General features: G+C 49.4%; 1 protein-coding gene across 2 annotated transcripts in view; it reads right to left on the minus strand.

Annotated features, from left to right (window-relative positions):
• The window catches only part of LOC135811602 (probable serine/threonine-protein kinase DDB_G0284251), a 151,166-nt gene that overhangs the window by 121,246 nt on the left and 14,273 nt on the right, over positions 1-15,647 (minus strand). For both annotated transcript variants that reach the window (XM_065324837.1, XM_065324836.1), the window contains exon 2: positions 5,793-6,048. In XM_065324837.1, the coding sequence (XP_065180909.1) occupies positions 5,793-6,048 (256 nt within the window). The remainder of the gene's footprint in view (positions 1-5,792; positions 6,049-15,647) is intronic.

Here is a 15,647-nt window from a genome sequence, read left to right on the forward strand (position 1 = left end):
GCATCGCAAGACTAAGGCAATCTCAGATAACTGATAACCTCTACATCACCAGAAAACTGATAACCTCTAGATCATCCGACAACTGATAACCTCTAGATAGGGATGTCAGCGCGGACACTGCGCAGGGCTTTGCGCATTCAATGATGTAATCGATTTTTCAACGCGGCGATGGCAGACTGAAAAAAAATGGCGATCGCCAAAAACCGGCTCAGTGAGTCGGTATTTGACGACTCCCGATGCAGCTCGACCTAGATTTTGAAGTTTGGAACATTTTAGAGAGAAAGAGAGGGACAGAGAGAGAGAGAAAGAGAGGGCTAGAAAGAAAGATTACTCAAACTAATGCTTCAGTAGAGTCACTAGAAGTTCTGGGCACACTGATAGGCTAATATCATCTGACGATTTCCACAGCTTGTGCCGCTTGTTGCAGAGCATAAGTGAAAATGCGCCGCCAGAAGATCGGCGATCGTGAAGTCGGCTTTGGGTAGATTTGGCTTTCGCCATCCCGAGGAGCCGCTCCTGTTGCCTGTGAGAACCAAACCACGTCTCCACAGGACTACTCGAACAAAACCCTGTCCACACCTGACAATCGATGTCTCTGGAACAACGGCCCATATGCACGGCGATATGTCGGAAATGCAGAAATTCACAAGAACGAACACCGTCACGTGGCGCATGAACGCTTCGGTCAAATTTCCTGCAAGCTCTCAACATCCAACATCAAGTGTTTCTGCCGGGTTTACCATTGAATCCAGAGCTTTTCCCCGGCTAAATCCAGAGATTTTCAACTCGGAGATCGTGGCAACGATCGGCATGGTCGCCATTTTCCGCTCTGAAAGAACCCTGTCGTTTGGAACGAAAACGGCTTCGCGCCTTCCAACGAAAGCTACAAATCGATTCCAGAACACATGGGCGGCCAACATACCAAACAAGATCCCATTCTGGTTAGCAGGTAGCCTGTAACCACCATCTCCTTGCAAGGAAATTTCAGCCATTTCTCCTTAGTTCAAGATCTCAATTTTCTGCAAAAAATAGCCAGTGTTTGGCAAAAATTCCGCATGCCACTTCTGATGCGCGTTTGGCTGCATGCGCGAACTGCATGCGCAGTGCACGCGCTGAGATCCCTACTCTAGATCACCTGACAACTGATAACCACTACATCACCTGGCTGCAAACATCTCAGTTAACTGATATTCTCTACATCACCTGGCTGCAAACATATTTCCAGGCAACTAGTGTAGTCTAACATTAAAGTTAGTGAGACATGACGCGGATGGTGTCAATTTACATGTGAGGTGAAAAGAAGGAGAGGTGACAGTCAAGTTTCAGCAATGGCAGCCAGGTGACTACAGTCAACTTTGGGTATAACAACACTTGGCAGGGCATCAGAAAAGTGTCCTTATTCGCGAAGTGTCCTTATACCCGAAGTCTCATTATAATTATGTATTACGGCTTTGCTCTGGGAATGGACATTCTGTCGTTATTCGCGAATTGTCATTATATCCGCAGTCTTTATTAGCGAAGTGGACTGTATGTCACACCAGTAGAGCTCGATAGTTTTCACTTTAATATTCTGGTGTCCATATTTTGATATTAATTCTGTTTTTGTTTTTGTTTAGAAGCGTGGATGCATCAGTGCGGATCATCTTCACCTTTTACTGCTAAGCACACACCACACCTTTGAATTCGTTTTTCTCATTATGGCACCATCGCCAATAAGAGTTTTGTTTTTTCACGGCTGAGCGTAGCGAAAGAGTGCAAAAAACGTATTTTTCACTCACAAATATTTTCGTGCATTTGCTCTTGTTCTGCGCAACTCCGTTGAACCTGCCATCGTGGTCTTTGTTTTTCCTCGTGGTAGTTGAAGTTTTCAAGTGCTCCAGTTTTTAGTTTCCACTCGCAGCCACACAACACCACAACTCATCTTATTATTTTTTCAGAGTAGATCTACAGTGTAATAGTCCAGGAGAAAGAAACGACAGTGCCGTGCACCATCTATAATGAATCGGTCCAGCCTTCAAAAGGTCCACATCGCCTGATTGGGCCTACAAACTGATGTACCAGTAACCTGACGTTTTTGGGAGCTGCAGATCGATCTGCGAAAGGCGGAAACAGCTAAAACGAGCTGAGCGTAATCCGCCACACACAAGCAAGTAAGTTTGGTACCAGGCGGAGCAGAGTCACCGTTGACAGCTACACAAATCAGGGCGTTTCGGACGATCAGCAAAGATTGTGGAAGTAAAATTTAGTTGACAAAAACAATTGGTCACTCGGTTCCGACATGTCGAGTCGACACCTACCTGTACCGCAACCATACTCCTCAAAGGCTTCAGCGAGTCCTTGAGAGTTTTCCGTGGGCACAGTGATGAGATCGAGAGTCTACGGAGTCGGTGATGAGCGCTGTCGATCATGAAATCGTGTCCCAAATGGTGGCGAAGCTCCTGGCAGAGGTGACACCGCAGTCATACTGAAGTAGTTGTCTGATATCGTGGCGAAGGGCAGCAAGGTCGTAGCTGTCTGTTGACAACACCAACCGGAGTTCACTGGGACAGCCAGCCAGTTTTCGGACCGCACATGGACCGGAGAGAAAAGATAAGTATCAGTACTTGAGACTGTGGATGTTTTTTCGATAATTTACGAAGTACATCTTCATCATGTAGTTGACACGATTGAAAGGGGTGTACATGCCGTCGTATTCAAGGGAGCAAACAAACGCCCAGCCCGTACTGCCCTAGGCCCTACATAGGGTGCATGATCAATGTCACGGGACCATCAGAATGTTATGGATGTGCAGAGCGATGTACATGACTGTATCGTGTTTGTAGAGGCAACTATGAGCAACAAGAGTAGTTAGTTTGTCAGTCTGAGTACAAAAATCGGGCAACAATGGCATGGCAGTAAATGTTGTCCAAGTCAAACATCGTGCAAAACGCTAGTAGATTTCCGGCCAGGTGTAATCGGGGTGTAACAGATTTCGACGTCCGCAGCCATCGGACACACAAGGGGGGACAATTGGCCGGCAGGACGCGACAAATGTTTGTTTGTTTTTTCACGGGTGGGGCCCACCAGACATGGTTCCGGAAGAAATTCACGCAAAAGTTGACTGCTTGCTGACTTCAAACTTGTGTTCCTTTGGTGCCCATCCACCTCACTCACGTCAGATTATTAGTAGTATTATTCCCACATTTCTACCGAATGAGTACGCGGCTAAGCAGTACAGGGAGCCAGCATATGGCCCAACTTCTGCGAAAACCAGGCTTAGGGTGAAAATCATTTTTTTGAGAAAAATGATGTTTTGTAAAAAGGTTGTGTCGCGTGGACGCTCGAGTGCAGTGAAGTGGAACCAAAGAGAATCTCGCTTGTTTGAAGAAGTAGCAGTCATGGCAGGAAGGGTTTCAGCAGTCAGGGAAGTCAAAGGGCTTCCGGTAGAATATTCCCTGCTACTCCTCTAGTCACAACGAAGAGTTTTTGAGCTGATAGAACGGATTCCATCTCCTTCACTCAGGGATGGCGAAATTTTTGCGCTAACTGCTGCTTGCGAAAAATGGTGAAGAAATCGTCTCCAGTTAGAGTCGTGATGGCGATAGCTTGGAGAACCTGGACGACATCGATCCAGCCGACCGAAGTACAGAGATACTAGCTGTTTCTGGGCCTCACGCGAAGGGAACACGCGCAGTAGAGCTCATACGTTTGTAGCAAGTTCACGAGGAAAAAGGCTAGAAGCGCAGTGTGAAAACTGTTTTGAATTGAAGTCCTTGGCGATGAAGTGCTACTGAAGGCCAAGCGAATGAGCAAGTAGATCGAGAGGCCTCCACTCGAGACTTTCCTCGCTGGACAGCTAGCTGCAAGGGATTGTACGGCGTGCCGAGATTTCACTTGCTGGTCAGCACCAAGCAGACACTGCAGCATGCCAGCACATTATGCGCATACTAGGAACAGTGGAACGTTTGAAAGGCCGTGTTCTTGCTTGTTTTTGAATAGTTGTACTAGATTTACCCTTCAAAAGGTGCCATCTCAACTGGAGTCGGGTTTCATTGTGGTGTGTAGCGCCAGAACATGCCATGCCAGTACATGTATGCAGCCCCAGAATGTGCTGAGTAAGGAGCAAACAAAATTCATACAGAACTGCGCATGGCCACTACAGCCTGCAGCACCAAGGGGCCACAACAAGCCTGCCCCCACATGCCTACCTTTGTCATGTCACCTAAACAGCGGGGCAGGAATTAATGAAATAGAAAGGTTTTTTGGCCGAAAGGCGTGTTTTTCCTCTAGCCCGGTTGAGCGGTCGCGGCTAGGAATGTAGGGAGTCATTGTTTTTCAGGCGCTCCCCTGCTGCCCAGTCACCCATGCTCACCACTGGCCATGCTGTTTTACTTGATTTCACGGCCTTTTCTCCCGCTTGCTGGCGGTTCTTTGATGGATTTAGATGTTTTTTGGCTATTTATCTATTATGTGGCTGCGAGTGTGGTTTTGTTTTCCTTCTACTCATTTCTGGAAAACCACCACGGTGGTGAGTGTGATTGCTCTGGTAGACCACTACCCCATGTACTGAACAGTCGCTTTGTGAGTGAAAAGATACGTTTATTAGAAGGTGAGATTCTGTGAGTGGGATTGCAGGTTATGCGGTTGGAAAGTACTGTATGCCACTTTGAATTTTACAAGTATAGGAGAGGGTGAGCGCTGCAGGAGCAGATTGAGTTAATCAGCAGGGAGCAGATTTTTTTTGAAAGCAGGTCGCGAGGGAACATCACGAATGCTAGCAGGGAGAGCATCGTACTATTATAAGGACTTGTACAGTGGGGAGTCTTTACAACGGTTGGTTCCGGTAGGTGGGAGGCGCCAAGTGCGGGTGTGTAGAAGGCTACACTGGGGGGGGGGTAACTTGAGCGCGGAATTGTTTTTAATGTTGCTGTAGGTCTTTGCTCTGTCGACGATGGATCACCCAATGTCGTACTCTTCACCCTGGTCTTGCCGTTCCCACATTGTGCTATGATAGTTCCGTGACTTTGCGAGACTTTTTGCGCGTCATGGTTGTCAGGTGGTTGCCATAGTGCGTGTTGTACTGTGTCTCACAAAGCCCAAAGTACTGCCTCTTTTCGCCTGCGCTTGACGGCCGCTTGGTAGACCACCTTCTTCTGTAAACATCGGTCATCCAGCGGGCAAGAAGATTTAACCCAGCAGTTGCATTCCACTGCTGGTTTCCGCGCGTTGGCTTAGGTTAATCGGTTTATGTCTTTATAGAAATATTATGATCTCTTGCAGCTAAGGAAGAGAGGTGTTCAACATCTTCTTCTTATCTAAAAACGAATTGAACTTCTGATAAGTTGTATTGGCAGTACTCCATATAAGTGTGAATCAGTGCTTCAAGCACCTTTATTTTCAAGTCCTGCTACAAGATAGGTATCGTTATAAGACTTACTTGGCTGCCAAGAGACTATCTATACCAACGAAGGGAGAAACTGTACATCGTTCCACTCCTGAGGAGGTATACGAGTTCCACTGTATGCATGGGGGTCTGTACCAAGGGTCCATTACCATCCAGCACTCGGAGTCTAAGCCGCAGAGGCGATTTTTGACTTCTTTCATGCGATCTGACAAACCTAAAAGCAGATCATTGTAGTGGGAGAAGAACGCTGGTGCCAGAATTTCGCATTTTTAGATAGGGTTGTATGGACAGGCATGTATTTACGGCCATTTCCCCTTTTGTGTTTCAACCACCAATCCCTGCTTTATGATGACACTACATCGGAGCGTTTACATCATTTGAGGAGAAATGTTGACAGCAAATGATTTACCTCTCGCCATTGTGTCGCTCAGCTGTGCCACTTGTTCATAGCTAGTTCGGGCTTCAGCAGAGATCTCCTGCTGGACCTGAGTCATGCGGTTGTTGGTGACTTCAACCTGTGCAGAGAGATTATCCAACCTGGTACCTTGTTGGAAAAGAGATGTCGACAGGTCCCGTACGACAGTTGACAAACTTCTCATATTGTCGACTATAGTGGTGATGCGGCCTGCAGAAGCACCCATAGATTCTTCAAGTGGAGGTGCAGTCTGCGTAAATCGTGGAAAAGACAAACATGAAACCACACAACAGAGCAAGCAATGAAGATTGTCAGCAGGGAAACATGTATAAAAAAGCGGCGTGGAGAAGATAGTTTAGCATCCCCCCCCCCCCCCACACACACCTCACAACAGAGCAACCAAGTTTTGGATTAAGCTGGGAGTGCCGATTCGAGCAACTGGTATGTTGGCTCTGCTTGGAGCCACTAGATGGCTCTCAGCTGAGCCGGCAAAAGACACCGCTTGGAGCCGGCATTTGACTCCGCATGGAGCCGCCGACTGACTTCGCATTGAGCAGCCGAATGACCCCCCATGGAGCCGCCGAATGACTCCGCATGGAGCCGCCAATGACTCCGCATGGAGCCGCCAATGAATCCGCTTGGAGCCGCCAATGACTCCGCATGGAGCCGCCTATGACTCCGCATGGAGCCGCCAATGACTCTGAGTAGAGCCGCCAATGACTCTGGACAGAGCCGCCAAATGCTCAATATGTAGCAGGGATGAATTTATCCTGTATCGCATCGCAGTTTGCGATGCAAAATCGATCTACTGCTACTCAAAAGTCACCGTGACTCGCAGAAAACTGCGATACATACAGACTATCCATGCTTAGCCTGCGCTATGAAGTAACATGCATACAGTGCAATGTATGTGGTGCAGGTACTCTCAATCTGTGTGCACATGTATGCTTCAGTCGTTTTTTTTTGCAAGTGGGCTTTCAGGCATCACTCTCAAGAAGGACAATGTGGTAAACACCCAACCTTCAAAGAAAAATGCTAATCAAAATCAAAGACTGCTACACAATTGTGATTTTGTATAGCAGAAACTGCTATGCAAAAATATGATAGTAAATTCATCCCTGATTATAGGTATGCATAACCAGTTGAAACTCGGATGTTGAGCCATAAATAAATGTAGAAAGGAAAAGGACATAAGGATACGAGTTAAGAGTAACTCTCCATCACTGTAACTAGATACCATATACAGTCAGAAAGTGCAATAACTAGGCACACAACTGACAAGAGTACTGAGACATTCGACGTCCTGACACCAAGCTTCAACACATCTCCGTAGCGCTAACCGACAGCCTTCCAACTTGGAAGGTTCAAGGTTATGGAAAGACCAAAGAAGGGAAGGCAAGCGCGACGAGAACGAGCAAAAGCTACAGTCCCAACGGAACAAAGCATGTCGATTGTTACTGGACGATGACGAGACCAGTACGATATTTGACAAAGCGGTCTAACTACAATTCGAAGCAGCAAAGCAGCACACCACCCAACTTGGGTGGGTCATAAATATCAAAGATAAGTAAAGAAAGGGGAAGCTTTGCGAAAACGAATTGTACGAGCCGAAAGCCAAACTCCTACAGTACTCCTCATGCATGACATTGTGATGGACTAGTTGACTACAAAACAAGTTGTTTCACACGACGTACGTTTCGCCGTATGGTTCGTATGGTTCGTTCTCGTCGCGCTTGCCTTCCCTTCTTTGGTCTTTCCATAACCTTGAACCTTCCAAGTTGGAAGGCTGTCGGTTAGCGCTACGGAGATGTGTTGAAGCTAGGTGTCAGGACGTCGAATGACTCAGTACTCTTGTCAGTTGTGTGCCTAGTTATTGCACTTTCTGACTGTATATAGTATCCAGTTACAGTGATGGAGAGTTACTCTTAACTCGTATCCTTATGTCCTTTTCCGTTCTACATAACCAGTTGAGAGCATATATTCCATATATCGGCACTCCCGGAGCGGATCACAAAGTGCAGCTACCCGTTCAATCTGTGAGCAAGTGCAAGCTAGGTAAAGACTATCAGAACTTAAGATCATGGGCTGAGGCCATTGCCGCAGCCACCCGTGCTTTGGCTGCAGGTGGCGTCCGAATGTTGCTCGAGCAGACATTGCCTTCCACCTTCCAGCCTCTCTGAATATCGAGTCTGGCAGCTGATGCGAAACAAGTGGCCGGTGTACAACGCCAGGCCAAAGCCACAACTGATGAGCAATATTCTCGCAGTTGCCGGAAATGGCGATCGATTGGCATTCGCAGCTGATGCCGCTAGCTTTCCCATGTGCTGCAGGCTGCCACAATTGCAAACAACTCTTTGCAATTGCTGCTCTGCTTGATTGACTGTCCATCGCCCTATCCCCGGTCGCAATTGTACGTGCACCGGCCAAGTGCACCACTTGCATCAGTGAATAGCAGCAAGTCGGGGGACGGCGTCCACTTAGGATGTAGGAAGAAGGACCGGCCGTTCTGTTAATCCAGGAGCTCAGGCCATCAGCGAAGATCTTTGAGACACTCTTTGGAGAGCTTGATCAGGTAATACGGCTGCCGGTACCAGTTGGCAAGTGACCATAATCTGCAATTTGCGTCCAGGGGCCATCACTCTGGTAGAAAACGAGAGCTTTCATAGAAGAGACTCGAGTTGACATTGGGTAGTTGAAGCTGTGTGAAGAGTGGCCCCAGGAGATCACGAAGCTTGGCAAGTTCGTACATAGGCATACTGATGTTAGCGCGGTGGGTGTCCGGGATGATGCTGATAAACGTCAGGACGTGGGCTGGACCCTCCACTTTTGCTAACGCCAGAGAAACACCGAGGTATGTAAACGGGCAATGTGCAACATACCAGCATAGGATCCGAATGTGAGTCCAGTAAGTTAGAGAAGTGAGAAACTGAGTGCTTACACAGTTACTGACTGGGCCTTGCACTGAGCCCTGGGAGGTACTCCTATTGGCACTGGAGGCAGCACTGCCTGAGCTGACACTTGCTAGCGTTGTACTCGTAGTGGCGGCATACGGTTGTGGTACATGATGCGAATCAGGACTGGTGAGTGGGACGAAATGCGCACGGAAATGCTGGGAGGTGAATTGAGCTGCACCGGTGGCAGGCAGGTCGTGCTTTCCGAGTACGCGGTGGAGCGCAGTTGCAACAAGTTGATATTGATAACCGGGCTTTGGAAAATTGTATTTCATTGCTATCAGATTCGGCCCCATTTCCTCTGTGTTGCGCTGATGAGTCCACAAAGGACGAAACAGTTCTGTCCAGTTCCTTGCCGGGCTTCGGACAGGTATCGGACAAGAACTGGCGATTGGCCGTGGCTATCGCGGCCAGATACGTCGACAGGTACTCGTGAAAGGTGGCGAGGGACAGCGGAACACAGACCATTTATGAACACTGTCCAGGCCTCAACCGAATTACTACCTGACAGCAGCTGGGCCGAGGAGTCGGACTGTCCACCTGAGGGGAAACTCTCAGGGGGCGATGAGGCTAGAGCATTGGCGATATTGGCAGACTGCTTCCACAAGAGGCCGCGGGAGTCGACCTCCCCATTGGTAGTTTCTAGTGATAACCAGAGGAAGAAGAAGGCGAAAAAGATCACTGCGTCAAGCAATAAGCAGTTAACTTGGCGCAGATAACATCTTCTCCCCCTGTGTAGCCCTAGGTATACAAACACAATCTGGTTTTCCCTGTCCTACTTCAACCTCGTGTCTTCCTCCAGCTTCCTCATTCTTATCTTTAGCTTGATCCTTTTAGGTATTTCATTAGATTTTAGTACCCTTAGCCATACATGTAACTATGCACCCGCTTACGCCAAATGTCCCTCCTCTTTTTTAATTACTTCCTCCTGCAATGAAGGGTAGCAAGCATCTTCGCATTCTCTGCACAAACGCTTTCGGCCTAGCCAGCAAACTTCCCGACCTACAGCACGCACTCCTGCAGCATCAGCCCGACGTAGCAATTGTGACAGAAACGAAGTTCACTGCGGAGAAAGTGCTTCCCTCTGACATTAGCTTCCCTGGATACAGCTCACCACTTCGGTTGGACAGAACGGCACATGGGGGAGGGGTAGCCATCTGGGTGAAGTCGTCACTCCCCTCCATGCTCATCCCTGAACTCATGTCCCCCGCACATGAGATCATCTGGGTTTCTCTCCAGCTGGCCCCAGGTCTCCGCACCGTCTTGGGAGCAGTGTATCGGTCGGGGTCCTGTGCCCCTGGCGATCTTACCTTAATCGATCATCTCGACAACATCCTCCCAGAAGCTAGACACCAGGGCTCCCACATCATCCTAGCTGGCGATTTCAACGTGCACAACCGGGCTTGGCTGAACAGCTCGAAAACTACGCCTGCAGGCGAGGCTCTCGAAGATACCTGCGCTGCCCATCTTCTTGTCCAGCATGTCACAGTACCGACTCGTGGAGACAACCCGCTAGATCTCATAATGTCAACGTTCACGTCCCCAGTAACTACACGTATACTTCCGCCCCTCGGTCGATCTGACCATGCAGTTGTACTGTCAGACTTTTCTTCCGTGCTCCCTAGACATGAACCCCCTGTTAAGCGAACAGTATTTCGCTACAACAGGGCAGACTGGGATCGCCTCAGGGCGCACCTTCGCAACGTGGAATGGGGTGATATCATCACGGAGGACCCAGAAACTTCCTGTGAGCAGGTTACCGCTTCGATTACTGCAGCTGTTGCACAGTTTGTCCCATCCAAAGTCCTGGAAACGAGGCCTTCCGATCCGGTATGGTGGACGCCTGAATGCACCCAGACCGAGAGGGAGAAGGAGAAGCGCTGGCGCGACTGGAGAAAACACCCTTATGACCCAGCATTTCAGCAGGCATTCACCGATTCCGTGACTGTAGCGATCGCCACCCAGTTCCGATCACGACGTGCAAAGGAGGACAGCCTCCGTCGCAGCCTCTCAACTGGGTCAATCAGAGACAAACAGTGGTGGACGAAGTTAAAGAACGCTGCTGGCAACCGCACACAGCCCGAAATTCCCTTAGTTGTCGACTCTGACGGCCGCGAGTGGGCAACGAGCTCAGAGAAAGCAGAGGCATTCGCTCGCTTCTTCTCGAAGAAATGTAGCGTTGCCGGTCCGGACCTTGTGGAGGCTGACCTACCGGACCCTGCTCCCTCAGAGGCTCCACCTCTTCGCACCATCCGCTTCCGCCCACAGGCTGTACGCCGCCTCCTGGCAAGGCTCGACGTCTCCAAGGCTACCGGGCCTGACGGTATTTCTGCTCGCGTCCTTAAGGAATGTGCTCATGAGCTCGCAGAGCCACTGTCCAAGTTATTTGCTTTATGCTTCCGGTCTGGAGTGCAACCTAGGATGTGGAAGACGGCCAACGTGGTTCCGATCCACAAGTGGTCTTCCCGCTCAACCCTTAAGAACTACAGGCCCGTATCCTTACTGTGCATAATCTCGAAAGTAATGGAAACTCTTGTAAACAGTCACATCGTAAACTATTTTGAAGACCATCATCTGCTCACGTCGCACCAGTTTGGATTTCGCAGAGGCCTCGGAACATCGGACGCTTTGCAAGCTCTCCAAACTGCCTGGGCAAGCGCTGTGGGCTGTGGAGGGGCGGCTCGTATCCTTGCTGTGGACATCGCAGGAGCGTTTGATCGTGTCTCGCATGTCGGCCTCCTCCACAAGGTACGTAGCCTAGGCATAGATGGTCCGCTTCAGAGATGGCTGGCGTCGTACCTGGACACCCATTCCCTACAGTGCCTCGTTGGAGGGCGGACGTCATCTAGGTATACGACCTCCGCTGGAGTCCCCCAGGGAAGCATCCTTGGACCAACGCTTTTCCTGGCCTACGTCAACGACGCGCCAGATGTTCTCGCTGACGGCGCCAGCTTGGAAGCCTATGCTGATGATACAACTTTGTACAGCTTAGTCACCTCCCAGCAGACCCCAACAGTCGCCGCGCAGTCACTGCAGGTGTCCGTTGACCGACTGCACGAGTGGGGTCGTACATGGAAAGTGATGTTTGAACCGACCAAATCCCAGGCCATGACAGCCACCCTCAGACGCACCGGCTTAGATCTCCCCCCACTCCTGTTTGGTGGCACACTGGTGCCCGAGACAACCACCATCACCCTCCTTGGTGTGAAGGTGGACGCCAAGTTGACCTTCAGCGATCACCTACGCTCCGTAGCCACCCGTGCACGCCAACGGCTTGGGGTCCTAAACAGAGCCGCCCACATACTCACCCCCGCCGGCCGGACGACCGTATACAAGGCGTTCGTACGACCAGTCATGGAGTATGCGCCTCTTGTATGGATGGGAGCTGCGCAGAGTCACCTCCAGCGTCTGAACAATGTTCAGCGCCGCGCGCTTCATGCTATCGGCCCTGGGGCACACCTACCCAGCCTGGCCATCCGCCGCACTGTTGCCTCGCTTGCCTGCCTGTACAAGCTGCACTACTTGCCTGGTCCTCCGCAGCTGCTCTCTGTGTTGCCACCGCGCCACATCAACTCTACCAACCCCAGAACTCGCAGCGAGCACGGTGCTGTCAGTGGCCATGACCACCAGCTCCAACACCAGCTGCCTGCATCTGCCCCGCTGGCACTGAAGCGCTCGTTCCCACACTGCAGCATCAGCGATTGGAACTCCCTCCCTGCCGCTCTCCTATCCCAGCCTCCCCACAGCAAGAGAATGCAATCATTCAAAACGAATGTTTACCGCCATCTTCGCAGCACAAACTGGCTCTGGGCAGTCGATTCCCTATGAATAGTATGACGCTAAGACAGTTTCTCCCCCACAATCGCTCGTGTTAAGCCTTGGGTTTTTGCATCTTTCTCACCTGTACAGCTCTATCTTCTTCTTTTTTCATTGTTTTTGGTGCGTGTTTTTGGCCGTGACGCCGAGACCTCAGGTCGGCAGAGTCATCAATGCCCCACCATCACTGCTGCGTCTCGGTGCAGCGCCTGCTCATTAGTTGTCACGTTTGTCCTAGTCTCCGTACCATTGTCTTTCCTTATTCTTTTCGAGCTGGTTATGTGAACGTAGTAAAAAAAAAAAAAAAAAAAAAAAATACAGTCATTTACCCTACGACGCAGAGTTTTGGCTTCGGATTCAAATAGAACTAATGCTAGTGCGCCGGAAGAGCAACCGGGGCTACGGAGTTGGAACGTCGCCGGAGCTGCACTGTAAGTAGAACTGACTGAAACTGAATCGGGCAGCAAGAAATCAAAGTCCGAAAACTCGCCTCTCTGGACACGATCGAGAAGGGCACGGATAGGGCAGTCAGGTTCACCTGCTGTAACAGGGTTGGTGCTGCATGGCGGTCATCACCGCACTGCGCTCCCAGTAAGGCCCGGCTTGCTGGCGGTGATCGGCGATACGGATCCAAGTAGAGTGAGGAATAGCTGGGTGGCGTTGGTGACGGCAGTGGATGCGGCGCGTTGAACTTCCAACAGAAAATCAAAGAACACAAACTCGTCTCTCTGGATCCGAATTATGATCGTCAGGCTCGCGCCTGCTGTGGTAGTGTTGGCGCTGCGTGGCGGCCGTCGCCGCGTTCGCAGTAGGGTCCGGGTTGCGTGCGGCGGAGCCAGGTAGAGCGAGGAGCTCCGGAGAGGCTTAACGCCGGTTGGTGACGACGGCATTGTTTCAAGGCACAAACAAGGGTCCCTGAGATCGGAATTTGAAGCGTGGAGGTACTTCACAAAACCTGATGCTGGCGCAAGCTAAAAGTCCACAGTCGACGGTCCACTGTAGACGACGACATTGTTTCAGGCACCAACAAGCGTCATTGAAGTCTGAATTTGAAGAGTAGGGATACGAATTTGAAGAGTAGGGATACGAGAATGCAAGCTCGAAAGTCTAAACGGAAGAAAATTGTTTGGGAACGCATGATCCGCAAGTTGCACGCTCGAAAGTCGAAACAGCAATGACATGCAAGAGACATTGTACAGGATCTTGGAGGGTGCATGCCCAAGTGACTCGCGCATGTGCGCAGGTCGGTCCAGCTCGCTGGGCTGGGCTGGCTGCTAACTTGTGTTAGCATACTAACGCTCATTTAACCCTCTGATACAAGACCATACAAAATCATCTGTTTTTGGTTGATGTAGTTGCTTGCACTGAAATGCTCACAACTTATACTGTTCTTGACGAAAGTTCACAGTCAAAATACCAGGAAAGAAGGAGAGCATCGCAGCTCTCCAATGTAACATTTGCCAAAGGTCTACAATGCAGCATTGCACTATTGGAGCATTCTTCGATGAATGAGTGTGAAATAGCTGGCATCGAGGGAATTTGCTGGTATATTCAGCTCTGTGGACTATTCGAGGCGCTGCTGCCTTTGATATGTGACAGGTGTGGTGTTGAGATTGGGCTCATTGTTCTCTGTACAGGGGGAGGGGTCTTTCTATACAGGCCAAGGTTATGGAAATCTGATAACCAGAATCAAAAATATGGCCAGGGTATGAAGGTTAACATGTAGCAATTCATAATATTGCAATTCCAGTTCAGGAAATCAACGTGAAAGCCGATAAAATCCAGAACCAGTAGCAAATACCAAAGAATCAATACAGCAAGCTAATGAAAGACAATATCAACAAAACTCTAAGATCGCGCCTGAGCATGGGTACGATGAAGTCAGCAGCGAGGCAAAGGAGATCACAGAGGGTCTAGATCTTGCCATGTACGTACTGGCTAAGTAAGAAGCATTCATTAAGTAATAGTGCTCAAAGACGATAAGGACAACTTCGCTAGAGCGCCGCCCTACAGACTAATTAACCCGGCCAAGTCCGAAGTGGGTGTGTCCGTTCCTGATGGTTCAGGTAGAGTCACCAATTCTGGACTTGCTGTTCACACACCCATCAGATATGCTGACTCTATTATTTCTTCAAATTGTTTCCCAGGATACTTGCATAATGTCTCTCAGACCTTTTCTATTCACATGTTACAGTCTTGCCAGATTCTATTAGCCATTTCGCATAACTCTTTTTTCTTTACCTGTTTTCCTGCTTTGCTATCTCTCTCTCTGGGTGAGCGTTTTGAAAGGGGAGATGTAGTAATATCGTGACTGTTATGCGTACACCACTGTACACTTATGACCATATGCGCTGCATGCCGTATGTACGTCATGCAGGCTATCACCCGTAGGCCAGAACGTTTGGTGGGCTTCTCTCAAGGGCTCGGGAACTATTTGGGTTCACTGACCTGCGGTTTGTGAATGTTCTTGCTCCTCATTAGTTTACTCTTCTATGTCTCAGTGTCCAGACAATATCGAGAATGATACTACATAGAACTGGCAAGAATTATGGCTGCTATGCGTCGCCAAACAGAAGTAAACCTATGTAGAAACACCGTGTCCATGAGTGAGTAGTCTGATTAAGGAGATACCAGACAAGCAGCGCCACACATTCCTATGCTTTGACGATATAGAATTCTACCCCTTGATTGGTGAGCGACTCCTTTGTTCTCTGCTCTATCGGTTGCAGAGCAGTTCACTGCAATCGAGTAGCATGAAATGGACATCATTCACGACCGAAAATTGCTTCTTTTTTATAATACCCGTCCCTGGATGAAAAACAAGGACAATATATGTTGGACCTAACGAGAGGCGGCTATGATGGTGCCAAGACTTGTAAGCTTGTGGGCACTTTTCAGCTCAACTAGCTCTCAAACAACGTGCATATTGATCTTCAAGCGCTTTGACCTGAGAATGACTATCGAACCAAACTTCAAGAACTCAGATGGTGAGCCAAGGAAAAAAATTGTAACATGGAAATTGTGGGCACAAGTTATGCGATCGAGCCCACCAACTAAACCAGATTTTGAACAGTGAGACGTT

The sequence above is a fragment of the Sycon ciliatum genome, chromosome 3 (genome assembly GCF_964019385.1).
Source record: "Sycon ciliatum chromosome 3, ocSycCili1.1, whole genome shotgun sequence".
In the NCBI taxonomy this organism is placed as follows: Eukaryota; Metazoa; Porifera; class Calcarea; order Leucosolenida; family Sycettidae; genus Sycon; species Sycon ciliatum.